The sequence below is a fragment of the Oncorhynchus kisutch genome, unplaced genomic scaffold (assembly GCF_002021735.2).
Source record: "Oncorhynchus kisutch isolate 150728-3 unplaced genomic scaffold, Okis_V2 Okis03b-Okis08b_hom, whole genome shotgun sequence".
Classification (NCBI taxonomy): Eukaryota; Metazoa; Chordata; class Actinopteri; order Salmoniformes; family Salmonidae; genus Oncorhynchus; species Oncorhynchus kisutch.
This window is the reverse complement of record NW_022261980.1, coordinates 5529413-5544397: the sequence shown is the minus strand read 5'-3', so window position 1 is coordinate 5544397 and position 14985 is coordinate 5529413. Positions and strand designations below refer to the sequence as shown.

The following is a 14985-nucleotide window of genomic DNA, read 5'->3' as shown; positions in this document are numbered from 1 at the left end:
AGCCCCCAAACCACTGTGCCAGCCTCAGTACTTAATCAGGCAGGAAGTATGTAACCGAGCTAAAGCCTGGGAAACTCAACAGACAACCAGAAGAGAGGTAGTGCCCATGCAGATATCAGCTCTCACAGTGAGACACTCAGCCAGAGCTCTCAGTATAAGAAACTCTATGACAACTCTGTGACACTGTAAACTCTCAGATCCACTGCAGTGATGTTTTCACAAGGAGAAATCGCGCCACTCAAAGCACCAATGTAGTTCTGACCTGAGTTAAATTCATAAAGAGCTTGACAGAAATGATATTGACTCACATAAAGAAGAAATGTCAGACCAGTCATGCTGTTCCTCTGTTCTTTTCCAGCATTGGAATACCACAACCTCAATACCTCCATCGCTACCAGAGACTTCTGGGTAATCACAGGTAATTGTCTTATTGTTTCTCTCCTTATTGGCTTATTGAAGAGAAGCTCTCTAGTTGAGCTGCTGATATGTGTTCTGTATATGCAGTCTTTTGTGCTTATTTTAACCCATTACAGTCGTGGAAATGGGCCTGTATGGATTGGTCCAAATTGAAAAAGCATATGCATGACCACGGTACAGTCTTAGAAAAAAGGGTTTCAAAAGGGTTCTTCGGCTGTCCCCATAGGATAACCCTCTTTGGTTCCACGGAGAACCCTTTTTGGTTCCATGTAGAACCCGATTGGGCTCCATGTAGAACCCTCTGTGGAAAGGGTAACCCAAAAGGTTCCTCATGGAACCAAAAGGGTTCTACATGGAACCAAAAGGGGTTCTTCAAAGGGTTATCCTATGGGGACAGCTGAAGAACCCTTTAAGGTTCTAGATCGCACCTTTTTTTCCTAAGGGTGTAGCAACTGAATCAGGTCTGGGCTGTATAGATGAATCAGGTCTGGGCTGTATAGATGAATCAGGTCTGGGCTGTATAGATGAATCAGGTCTGGGCTGTATAGATGAATCAGGTCTGGGCTGTATAGATGAATCAGGTCTGGGCTGTATAGATGAATCAGGTCTGGGCTGTGTAGATGAATCAGGTCTGGACTGTGTAGATTAATCAGATCAGGTCTGGGCTGTGTAGATGTGAAGATTAATCAGATCAGGTTAGATCAGATTAGATATGCGTAGATGAGTGTGTGTTTAGATATGCGTAGTGTGTGGTTGTGTACGAGCTCGTGTGTGTGTAGATGTGTAGCCTCTTCTCTTTTATATAGGGAATTATCTGTGTGATGGTATTTTGCATCAAGAGAGAGGAGAGAGAGGCAGGGAGGCAGACTACCGTCTCTCTGGGAAGAAAGAGAGAGGAGAGAGAGGCAGGGAGGCAGACTACCGTCTCTCTGGGAAGAAAGAGAGAGGAGAGAGAGGCAGGGAGGCAGACTACCGTCTCTCTGGGAGGAAAGAGAGAGGAGAGAGAGGCAAACTAATGTCTCTCTTTCTCTAGCTTCCTTCCTCATCCCTATCTTTCTCCTCCTTCATTCTCTCTCTCTCAATTGGATTAAAATATCTCGCTCAATCACCTCCTCTGCCCTCTGACCTCCTCGTTACCCTCTCTCTCACTCTCCCTTTCTCTCTCTCGCTCTCCCCCTCTCTCTTATTCTCATACTTCTCACTCTCCCTCCTCTCTCCTCCGTTCCTTCTCCTTTTCTCTCCTCTCTGCTCCCTCTCTCTCTCTCCCTCCTTCCCCCCTCCCCCTCTCCCTGCAGTCATCCTGGATGTGGATAACTCATCTCTGGAGAGCCAGTACCAGAGCTTTGCCAGTCTCATGGAGCAGCGCCTGGCTGAGCTGTTTGTGGTTGCTCGCCAGCAGGGCACTCGCTTCAGGAGAGCCACCACTGTGGACAGCTACACTGTCCAGGTAGGGAGCAGAGCTGGCACCGCAACCCAGGCAGGTTGGCCTGGAGGTCTGCTCTGGAGGCCCTTGACAGACCTGGTTCTGAGACAGTGTGGCCACTCCTGACAGGTTTATTATCAACCTCCCCAGGGTGGATGTCCCTATGTGTGTTGAGTAGTGAGGCTAATGAATTGAATACTAATGCTGACTTGTTTCTTAAACAAAGCATCTATATTTCATAGTGATGAAAACTAAAACACACGTGTGTGGGCGTTTACACACAGTCACACATTCAGACACACACACACACACACACACACACACACACACACACACACACACACACACACACACACACACACACACACACACACACACACCCACACACACACACACACACCACACACACACACACACACACACACACACACACACACACACACACACACACACACACATACACACACACACACACACACACACATACACACACACACATACACACACACACACACAACTTAATTAGAGGGATTTCCAGCTTAAATATATTAAAGGTAAAGATGCTGATGGTATTTATACTGTGTTAACCACACATGTTTTTTACCCATTAGTCATCGTGTTCTCATTTGTCACTGTATTGTTTTCTAAAGAACTAGTGTATGAAGTAAACGTGCTGTAAGAAGATTATCTGACCCCTTCATGTCCGTAGGTGTCATTGGCACCGTAACATTCTGGACGTACAGGTGGAGCCTTCAATCTGAGGAGACTTGTTTTAACCCTTCCTATATCCACTCAGATGGTGAGTATCCGTCGAGTGATGGGTCAGAAGAACCCAGCAGAGATGACCTACTACGTTCAGCTGAATGGTCTTCCCTTACCGGGCACGTCAGCCGCCAAGGTCCTGAACACGCTGGACTCTCAGACCATGGCCCTCACACTGGGTTACTTCGTTCAGCTGCAGGCTGAACGTACGTATACCTCCTCTTGGATGGATGGATGGATGGATGGGTGGGTGGATGGATGGATGGGTGTGTAGGGTGTTGGATGGATGGAGGTGTGGGTGGATGGATGGGTGGATGATGGATGGGTGGATGGATGGGTGGGTGGATGGGTGGATGGATGGGTGGGTGGATGGATGGATGGGTGTGTAGGGTGTGTAGGGTGTTGGATGGATGGATGGGTGGGTGGGTGTGTAGGTTGTTGGGTGGGTTGGTGATGGATGGATGGATGGGTGGGTGGGTGGATGGATGGGTGGGTGGGTGTGTAGGTTGTTGGGTGGGTTGGTGATGGATGGATGGATGGATGGATGGATGGATGGGTGGATGGGTGGATGGATGGATGGGTGGATTGATGGATGGATGGATGGGTGGATGGGTGGATGGATGGGTGGGTGTGTAGGGTGTGTAGGGTGTGTAGGGTGTTGGATGGATGGATGGGTGGGTGTGTAGGTTGTTGGGTGGGTTGGTGATGGATGGATGGATGGGTGGATGGATGGATGGATGGATGGGTGTGTAGGTTGTTGGGTGAGTTGGTGGATGGAGGAACTTCCGGCGAACTTCCGGCGCCGACAGAGATGGCCGCCTCGCTTCGCGTTCCTAGGAAACTATGCAGTTTTTTGTTTTTTTACGTGTTATTTCTTACACTAGTACCCCAGGTCATCTTAGGTTTCATCACATACAGCCAGGAAGAACTACTGAATATAAGATCAGCGTCAACTCACCACCAGTACGACCAAGAATATGTTTTTCGCGATGCGGATCCTGTGTTCTGCCTTACAACCAGCGACACGGTATTGGGAGTGCAGGGATGGGCATTAGAAAAACTTTTTTTATATATATTTTAAAAATTGATTAATGTAATCCACCCATCCACCCATCCATCCATCTACACACCCACCCACCCATCCATCCATCCATCCATCCAACACCCTACACACCCTACACACCCATCGCGCGGACAGAAACGAACATCTTTCTGGTAAGAAGAGGGGCGGGGGCGTATGCCTTATGGCCAACGTGACATGGTGTGATGAAAGAAACATACAGGAACTCAAATCCTTCTGTTCACCTGATTTAGAATTCCTCACAATCAAATGTAGACCGCATTATCTACCAAGAGAATTCTCTTCGATTATAATCACAGCCGTATATATCCCCCCCCAAGCAGACACATCGATGGCTCTGAACGAACTTTATTTAACTCTCTGCAAACTGGAAACGATTTATCCGGAGGCTGCATTCATTGTAGCTGGGGATTTTAACAAGGCTAATCTGAAAACAAGACTCCCTAAATTTTATCAGCATATCGATTGCGCAACCAGGGGTGGAAAGACCCTGGATCATTGTTACTCTAACTTCCGCGACGCATATAAGGCCCTGCCCCGCCCCCCTTTCGGAAAAGCTGACCACGACTCCATTTTGTTGATCCCTGCCTACAGACAGAAACTAAAACAAGAAGCTCCCACGCTGAGGTCTGTCCAACGCTGGTCCGACCAAGCTGACTCCACACTCCAAGACTGCTTCATCACGTGGACTGGGAGATGTTTCGTATTGCGTCAGCCAACAACATTGACGAATACGCTGATTCGGTGTGCGAGTTCATTAGAACGTGCGTTGAAGATGTCGTTCCCATAGCAACGATTAAAACATTCCCCAACCAGAAACCGTGGATTGATGGCAGCATTCGTGTGGAACTGAAGGCGCGAACCACTGCTTTTAATCAGGGCAAGGTGTCTGGTAACATGACTGAATACAAACAGTGCAGCTATTCCCTCCGCAAGGCTATCAAACAAGCTAAGCGCCAGTACAGAGACAAAGTAGAATCTCAATTCAACGGCTCAGACACAAGAGGCATGTGGCAGGGTCTACAGTCAATCACGGACTACAGGAAGAAACCCAGCCCAGTCACGGACCAGGATGTCTTGCTCCCAGGCAGACTAAACAACTTTTTTGCCCGCTTTGAGGACAATACAGTGCCACTGACACGGCCTGCAACGAAAACATGCGGTCTCTCCTTCACTGCAGCCGAAGTGAGTAAGACATTTAAACGTGTTAACCCTCGCAAGGCTGCAGGCCCAGACGGCATCCCCAGCCGCGCCCTCAGAGCATGCGCAGACCAGCTGGCCGGTGTGTTTACGGACATATTCAACCAATCCCTATACCAGTCTGCTGTTCCCACATGCTTCAAGAGGGCCACCATTGTTCCTGTTCCCAAGAAAGCTAAGGTAACTGAGCTAAACGACTACCGCCCCGTAGCACTCACATCCGTCATCATGAAGTGCTTTGAGAGACTAGTCAAGGACCATATCACCTCCACCCTACCTGACACCCTTGACCCACTCCAATTTGCTTACCGCCCAAATAGGTCCACAGACGATGCAATCTCAACCACACTGCACACTGCCCTAACCCATCTGGACAAGAGGAATACCTATGTGAGAATGCTGTTCATCGACTACAGCTCGGCATTCAACACCATAGTACCCTCCAAGCTCGTCATCAAGCTCGAGACCCTGGGTCTCGACCCCGCCCTGTGCAACTGGGTACTGGACTTCCTGACGGGCCGCCCCCAGGTGGTGAGGGTAGGCAACAACATCTCCTCCCCGCTGATCCTCAACACTGGGGCCCCACAAGGGTGCGTTCTGAGCCCTCTCCTGTACTCCCTGTTCACCCACGACTGCGTGGCCACGCACGCCTCCAACTCAATCATCAAGTTTGCGGACGACACAACAGTGGTAGGCTTGATTACCAACAACGACGAGACGGCCTACAGGGAGGAGGTGAGGGCCCTCGGAGTGTGGTGTCAGGAAAATAACCTCACACTCAACGTCAACAAAACTAAGGAGATGATTGTGGACTTCAGGAAACAGCAGAGGGAACACCCCCCCATCCACATCGATGGAACAGTAGTGGAGAGGGTAGCAAGTTTTAAGTTCCTCGGCATACACATCACAGACAAACTGAATTGGTCCACTCACACAGACAGCATCGTGAAGAAGGCGCAGCAGCGCCTCTTCAACCTCAGGAGGCTGAAGAAATTCGGCTTGTCACCAAAAGCACTCACAAACTTCTACAGATGCACAATCGAGAGCATCCTGGCGGGCTGTATCACCGCCTGGTATGGCAACTGCACCGCCCTCAACCGTAAGGCTCTCCAGAGGGTAGTGAGGTCTGCACAACGCATCACCGGGGGCAAACTACCTGCCCTCCAGGACACCTACACCACCCGATGCTACAGGAAGGCCATAAAGATCATCAAGGACATCAACCACCCGAGCCACTGCCTGTTCACCCCGCTGTCATCCAGAAGGCGAGGTCAGTACAGGTGCATCAAAGCTGGGACTGAGAGACTGAAAAACAGCTTCTATCTCAAGGCCATCAGACTGTTAAACAGCCACCACTAACATTGAGTGGCTACTGCCAACACACTGTCAATGCCACTGACTCTACTCCAGCCACTTTAATCATGGGAATTGATGGGAAATGATGTAAATATATCACTAGCCACTTTAAACAATGCTACCTTATATAATGTTACTTACCCTACATTATTCATCTCATATGCATACGTAGATACTGTACTCTATATCATCGACTGCATCCTTATGTAATACATGTATCACTAGCCACTTTAACTATGCCACTTGGTTTACATACTCATCTCATATGTATATACTGTACTCGATATCATCTACTGTATCTTGCCTATGCTGCTCTGTACCATCACTCATTCATATATCCTTATGTACATATTCTTTATCCCCTTACACTGTGTATAAGACAGTAGTTTTTTTTGGAATTGTTAGTTAGATTACTTGTTCGTTATTACTGCATTGTCGGAACTAGAAGCACAAGCATTTCGCTACACTCGCATTAACATCTGCTAACCATGTGTATGTGACAAATAAATTTGATTTGATTTTGATTTGGATGGGGATGGAGAGAGGGAGAAGAAACTCAAGCTATACACAGAGAGAGACCAAATCAAGAGAAAATAAAAACTGAATTACTTGACAAATTGGAAAGAATTAACAAAAAAACAGAGCAAACTAAAATGCTATTTGGCCCAAAACAAAGAGTACACAGTGGCAGAATACCTGACCCAAATTTAAGGAAAACATTGACTATGTACAGACTCAGTGAGCATAGCCTTGCTATTGAGAACGGTCACCATAGGCAGACATGGCTCTCAAGAGAAGACAGGCTATGTAAACATTGCCCACAAAATGAGGTGGAAACTGAGCTAAACTGAACTTCCTAACCTCCTGCCAAAAATGTATGACCATATTAGAGACACATATTTCCCTAAGATTACACAGATCCACAAAGAATTCGAAAAACAAATCCAATTTTGATCAACTCTCATATCTACTGGGTGAAATACCACAGAAATACCACGTATGGTTATTTTGACCCTTGATTATTGTTGTTACTATTGTCCCGTTGACAATATTGATTATTATTATTTGAATTATGTTCATATTGTAAATCTCCAAAGTAAGCTTTGGCAATATGTACATTGTTATGTTTTGCCAATAAAGCAAATTGAGTTGAGTGAGAGAGAGGACGGGAGGAGGGGAGGGAGAGGAGGGGAGGGAGGGAGAGAGAGGACGGGAGGAGGGGAGGGAGAGAGAGGAGCGGAGGGAGAGTGAGGGAGGAGGAGGGGAGGGAGAGAGAGGAGCGGAGGGAGAGAGAGAGCAAAGCAAATACTGTTTAATAGAGAACGGTCTTTAGAATTCTGTTGAGAGTATGTGAGTGTGTGACAAAGAGAGGTGGGGGGAGGAGGGGAGGGGGAGGAGGGGAGGGGGAGGAGGGGAGGGAGGGAGAGAGAGGAGCGGAGGGAGAGTGAGGGAGGAGGAGGGGAGGGAGAGAGAGGACGGGAGGAGGGGAGGGAGAGAGAGGAGGGGAGGGAGAGAGAGAGGAAGAGAGAGAGAGCTTTGGCAATATGTACATTGTTACCTCATGCCAATAAAGATAATTGAATTGAGAGAGAGAGAGAGGAGTAAGAGAGGGAGAAATGTTCCAGCTGAGAGAGAGAAAGGTAGACACCATCTTCTCATAATCTCACACATCAGCTCCAGGCAGAACACTGAGCTGCACTACACTCTCACTGTGAACACACAGGAGAAGGGAGGGAGGGAGGGAGGGAGGGAGGGAGGGAGGGAGGGAGGGAGGGAGGGAGGGAGAGAGAGAGAGAGGGAGGGAGGGAGGGAGGGAGGGAGGGAGGGAGGGAGGGAGGGAGGGAGGGATTGCATTTCTGAATGTGTATCAAATCAAGAATGTGTGTGTGTGCGTGCGTCCCCCTCTGTGCATATCCTTATAAAAGTTCCTCAGTACTCTGTTTTCTGTGTACTAACAGGCTAAGATCTCTCAGAGCTCTATGTCTCTGTGTCAGAGTGGGTAAGATCTGTCAGAGGTGTATGTCTCTGTGTCAGAGTGGGTGAGGTCTGTCAGAGCTGTATGTCTCTGTGTCAGAGTGGGTAAGGTCTGTCAGAGGTGTATCTCTCTGTGTCAGAGTGGGTGAGGTCTGTCAGAGGTGTATGTCTCTGTGTCAGAGTGGGTAAGGTCTGTCAGAGCTGTATGTCTCTGTGTCAGAGTGGCTGTACAGTACAGGACATACTATCTCTGTGTCAGAGTGGTTGTACAGGACATACTATCTCTGTGTCAGAGTGGTTGTACAGGACATACTATCTCTGTGTCAGAGTGGTTGTACAGGACATACTATCTCTGTGTCAGAGTGGTTGTACAGGACATACTATCTATGTGTCAGAGTGGCTGTACAGTACAGGACATACTATCTCTGTGTCAGAGTGGCTGTACAGTACAGGACATACTATCTCTGTGTCAGAGTGGTTGTACAGGACATACTATCTCTGTGTCAGAGTGGTTGTACAGGACATACTATCTCTGTGTCAGAGTGGTTGTACAGGACATACTATCTCTGTGTCAGAGTGGTTGTACAGGACATACTATCTCTGTGTCAGAGTGGTTGTACAGGACATACTATCTATGTGTCAGAGTGGCTGTACAGTACAGGACATACTATCTCTGTGTCAGAGTGGCTGTACAGTACAGGACATACTATCTCTGTGTCAGAGTGGCTGTACAGTACAGGACATACTATCTCTGTGTCAGAGTGGCTGTACAGGACATACTATCTCTGTGTCAGAGTGGGTGTACAGGACATACTATCTCTGTGTCAGAGTGGCTGTACAGGACATACTATCTCTGTGTCAGAGTGGGTGTACAGTACAGGACATACTATCTCTGTGTCAGAGTGGCTGTACAGTACAGGACATAATGTCTCTGTGTTTAAGATGGAAAGCGTAGGTTTCAGAACAGAACAATGAAAAGCCTCAGGCAAAACACTCTCATTATTACTCACATTGGGGGAGTTTCTTCTTGACAGTATTTTTAGCATTTCATTATTGTATTTCTCTCAGATTGTTGTGACTGCTGAAGGAAGTGAGGACAGTATGAGATGTGTCTGTAGAGGTACAACATAATGAAGGGAGAGGATGGAGGAAGTGAGGACAGTATGAGATGTGTCTGTAGAGGTACAACATAATGAAGGGAGAGGATGGAGGAAGTGAGGACAGTATGAGATGTGTCTGTAGAGGTACAACATAATGAAGGGAGAGGATGGAGGAAGTGAGGACAGTATGAGATGTGTCTGTAGAGGTACAACATAATGAAGGGAGAGGATGTGAGGACAGTATGAGATGTGTCTGTAGAGGTACAACATAATGAAGGGAGAGGAAGTGAGGACAGTATGAGATGTGTCTGTAGAGGTACAACATAATGAAGGGAGAGGATGTGAGGACAGTATGAGATGTGTCTGTAGAGGTACAACATAATGAAGGGAGAGGAAGTGAGGACTGTATGAGATGTGTCTGTAGAGGTACAACATAATGAAGGGAGAGGATGGAGGAAGTGAGGACAGTATGAGATGTGTCTGTAGAGGTACAACATAATGAAGGGAGAGGAAGTGAGGACAGTATGAGATGTGTCTGTAGAGGTACAACATAATGAAGGGAGAGGATGGAGGAAGTGAGGACAGTATGAGATGTGTCTGTAGAGGTACAACATAATGAAGGGAGAGGAAGTGAGGACAGTATGAGATGTGTCTGTAGAGGTACAACATAATGAAGGGAGAGGATGGAGGAAGTGAGGACAGTATGAGATGTGTCTGTAGAGGTACAACATAATGAAGGGAGAGGAAGTGAGGACAGTATGAGATGTGTCTGTAGAGGTACAACATAATGAAGGGAGAGGATGGAGGAAGTGAGGACAGTATGAGATGTGTCTGTAGAGGTACAACATAATGAAGGGAGAGGATGGAGGAAGTGAGGACAGTATGAGATGTGTCTGTAGAGGTACAACATAATGAAGGGAGAGGATGGAGGAAGTGAGGACAGTATGAGATGTGTCTGTAGAGGTACAACATAATGAAGGGAGAGGATGGAGGAAGTGAGGACAGTATGAGATGTGTCTGTAGAGGTACAACATAATGAAGGGAGAGGATGGAGGAAGTGAGGACAGTATGAGATGTGTCTGTAGAGGTACAACATAATGAAGGGAGAGGATGGAGGAAGTGAGGACAGTATGAGATGTGTCTGTAGAGGTACAACATAATGAAGGGAGAGGAAGTGAGGACAGTATGAGATGTGTCTGTAGAGGTACAACATAATGAAGGGAGAGGATGGAGGAAGTGAGGACAGTATGAGATGTGTCTGTAGAGGTACAACATAATGAAGGGAGAGGAAGTGAGGACAGTATGAGATGTGTCTGTAGAGGTACAACAATGAAGGGAGAGGATGGAGGAAGTGAGGACAGTATGAGATGTGTCTGTAGAGGTACAACATAATGAAGGGAGAGGAAGTGAGGACAGTATGAGATGTGTCTGTAGAGGTACAACATAATGAAGGGAGAGGATGGAGGAAGTGAGGACAGTATGAGATGTGTCTGTAGAGGTACAACATAATGAAGGGAGAGGAAGTGAGGACAGTATGAGATGTGTCTGTAGAGGTACAACATAATGAAGGGAGAGGATGTGAGGACAGTATGAGATGTGTCTGTAGAGGTACAACATAATGAAGGGAGAGGATGGAGGAAGTGAGGACAGTATGAGATGTGTCTGTAGAGGTACAACATAATGAAGGGAGAGGATGGAGGAAGTGAGGACAGTATGAGATGTGTCTGTAGAGGTACAACATAATGAAGGGAGAGGATGGAGGAAGTGAGGACAGTATGAGATGTGTCTGTAGAGGTACAACATAATGAAGGGAGAGGATGGAGGAAGTGAGGACAGTATGAGATGTGTCTGTAGAGGTACAACATAATGAAGGGAGAGGATGGAGGAAGTGAGGACAGTATGAGATGTGTCTGTAGAGGTACAACATAATGAAGGGAGAGGATGGAGGAAGTGAGGACAGTATGAGATGTGTCTGTAGAGGTACAACATAATGAAGGGAGAGGATGTGAGGACAGTATGAGATGTGTCTGTAGAGGTACAACATAATGAAGGGAGAGGATGTGAGGACAGTATGAGATGTGTCTGTAGAGGTACAACATAATGAAGGGAGAGGAAGTGAGGACAGTATGAGATGTGTCTGTAGAGGTACAACATAATGAAGGGAGAGGATGGAGGAAGTGAGGACAGTATGAGATGTGTCTGTAGAGGTACAACATAATGAAGGGAGAGGATGGAGGAAGTGAGGACAGTATGAGATGTGTCTGTAGAGGTACAACATAATGAAGGGAGAGGAAGTGAGGACAGTATGAGATGTGTCTGTAGAGGTACAACATAATGAAGGGAGAGGAAGTGAGGACAGTATGAGATGTGTCTGTAGAGGTACAACATAATGAAGGGAGAGGATGGAGGAAGTGAGGACAGTATGAGATGTGTCTGTAGAGGTACAACATAATGAAGGGAGAGGAAGTGAGGACAGTATGAGATGTGTCTGTAGAGGTACAACAATGAAGGGAGAGGATGGAGGAAGTGAGGACAGTATGAGATGTGTCTGTAGAGGTACAACATAATGAAGGGAGAGGAAGTGAGGACAGTATGAGATGTGTCTGTAGAGGTACAACATAATGAAGGGAGAGGAAGTGAGGACAGTATGAGATGTGTCTGTAGAGGTACAACATAATGAAGGGAGAGGAAGTGAGGACAGTATGAGATGTGTCTGTAGAGGTACAACATAATGAAGGGAGAGGATGGAGGAAGTGAGGACAGTATGAGATGTGTCTGTAGAGGTACAGCATAATGAAGGGAGAGGAAGTGAGGACAGTATGAGATGTGTCTGTAGAGGTACAACAATGAAGGGAGAGGATGGAGGAAGTGAGGACAGTATGAGATGTGTCTGTAGAGGTACAACATAATGAAGGGAGAGGAAGTGAGGACAGTATGAGATGTGTCTGTAGAGGTACAACATAATGAAGGGAGAGGATGGAGGAAGTGAGGACAGTATGAGATGTGTCTGTAGAGGTACAACATAATGAAGGGAGAGGATGGAGGAAGTGAGGACAGTATGAGATGTGTCTGTAGAGGTACAACATAATGAAGGGAGAGGATGGAGGAAGTGAGGACAGTATGAGATGTGTCTGTAGAGGTACAACATAATGAAGGGAGAGGATGGAGGAAGTGAGGACAGTATGAGATGTGTCTGTAGAGGTACAACATAATGAAGGGAGAGGATGGAGGAAGTGAGGACAGTATGAGATGTGTCTGTAGAGGTACAACATAATGAAGGGAGAGGATGTGAGGACAGTATGAGATGTGTCTGTAGAGGTACAACATAATGAAGGGAGAGGATGTGAGGACAGTATGAGATGTGTCTGTAGAGGTACAACATAATGAAGGGAGAGGAAGTGAGGACAGTATGAGATGTGTCTGTAGAGGTACAACATAATGAAGGGAGAGGATGGAGGAAGTGAGGACAGTATGAGATGTGTCTGTAGAGGTACAACATAATGAAGGGAGAGGATGGAGGAAGTGAGGACAGTATGAGATGTGTCTGTAGAGGTACAACATAATGAAGGGAGAGGAAGTGAGGACAGTATGAAATGTGTCTGTAGAGGTACAACATAATGAAGGGAGAGGAAGTGAGGACAGTATGAGATGTGTCTGTAGAGGTACAACATAATGAAGGGAGAGGAAGTGAGGACAGTATGAGATGTGTCTGTAGAGGTACAACATAATGAAGGGAGAGGATGGAGGAAGTGAGGACAGTATGAGATGTGTCTGTAGAGGTACAACATAATGAAGGGAGAGGAAGTGAGGACAGTATGAGATGTGTCTGTAGAGGTACAACATAATGAAGGGAGAGGATGGACGACTGCTGTGATGTTGATACCATCATTGAGGAACATTTCTCACTGCAGACACATTTACCTCAGTAAAACATATCTACTGTTACTGTGTGTTCTATCATTGATGATTACATGATGACAATTCTTATACACAGCACAACAATAGGAGGGAGTGTGTGTGTGTGTGTGTGTGTGTGTGTGTGTGTGTGTGTGTGTGTGTTGATCCGTGCTCTCACAAAGTATTCCTGTGTGTTTCCCCTTGTAGCCGTGGTGAAGAATCCTCCAAACAATCTGTGGATCATCGCAGCGGTGCTGGCCCCTATCGCCGTGGTAACGCTCATCATCATCATCATCACCGCCGTGCTCTGCCGGAAGAACAAGAGCGACTTCAAAGCCGATGCCATGGGCAACCTTAACCCCCGTGTCAAGGTGAGCAGAGACACACACACACACAGGCACACACACACACATACCAGGTAGAGGTAAATCCAGATGAAAACTGGAGACACACTGCAAAAAAATTATTGTATTGAGTTGTTTTCTATTACCCAAAAAATCAAGCCTTTTGTAGGTTGAAAAAAGCAGAATGATCTGTCAGTGCAGTGAGATGATTCATCTTGGTAAGACGGCAGGTAAATCCATTGTTTGGGTAAACCTAGCAGATCATTGCCTATTTTTGCAGTGCATGTTTTCAGCCTACAGTCAAACTGTCAGAAGAGAGACGGGAGGAGGAAATGGATGATGACGCGTATCTTTGACACGGTTTCTCTTGTTTTTCAGACGTCATATCGGAGGGATGTTACAGGATATTACCACCAGGTATCTACCTTGTTTCTCTCTGGTGCCTGTCCCTGTCTCTCTCTGGTGTCTGTCCTTGTCTCTCTCTGGTGTCTGTCCTTGTCTCTCTCTGGTGTCTGTCCTTGTCTCTCTCTGGTGTCTGTCCTTGTTTCTCTCTGGTGTCTGTCCTTGTCTCTCTCTGGTGTCTGTCCTTGTTTCTCTCTGGTGTCTGTCCTTGTTTCTCTCTGGTGTCTGTCCTTGTTTCTCTCTGGTGCCTGTCCTTGTCTCTCTCTGGTGTCTGTCCTTGTTTCTCTCTGGTGTCTGTCCTTGTTTCTCTCTGGTGTCTGTCCTTGTTGTGAGCTGTGTGTGTCACAGGTTGGTGACACCTTAATTGGGGAGGACGGGCTCATGGTAATTACTGGAGAGAAATAAGTAGAATGGTATGAATTACATCAAACACATGTTCTGATGCCTTTCCATTTGCTTCAGCCATTATAATGAGCCGTCCTCCACTGGTGTGTCTACTAGAGGAGTGCAGGGTAATGGGGTGTTTGACTGGCATATGAAATAGGGATACGGATATGCTGCAGTTGAAATGAAGTTTGAATAGTCTCTATTACATTTGATGGGTATGTTTGTTTAGGTGACTGTGTGTGTGTATTAGGGTTGGGTGGTATCCAGATGTTCATATCTTTATACCATCCTTCTCTCATCCCGGGATTTACAGTATTATCAACTTAGTACACATGGTGGTGCCAGAAAGAATTGGGCATCATTTACCAGAATGCTAACAAATTAATAGCGAATTTCCATGGAGACTGCAAGCTAAATATGCTAACGAGTGAAACAATTAAATTGCTAAGACAGGCAATCCAGCACATAAAGTTATACATATATAGGTTGGAGCTGCCGAATGTCAAGCGAATGTGAACGAGAGACATTGTGCAAATGAACAAAGTTTTGACACATACTTGTCTGAAGGAAGAACAGTACTGGCTCTGGAGCAGCATGTGTACACGCTGTGTCTGTGGAGTCTGGAGTCGCTAGGGCAACGGG

At 46.6% G+C, this 14985-nt stretch overlaps 1 protein-coding gene across 1 annotated transcript in view; it reads left to right on the top strand.

Annotated features, from left to right (window-relative positions):
• LOC109877483 (UPF0606 protein KIAA1549L-like) overlaps positions 1-14985 on the top strand; it is a 178824-nt gene that overhangs the window by 108538 nt on the left and 55301 nt on the right. Inside the window, 5 exon segments of the mRNA XM_031812402.1 lie at positions 359-418; positions 1713-1864; positions 2637-2808; positions 13418-13581; positions 13933-13971. Of these exon segments, the coding sequence (XP_031668262.1) occupies positions 359-418; positions 1713-1864; positions 2637-2808; positions 13418-13581; positions 13933-13971 (587 nt within the window).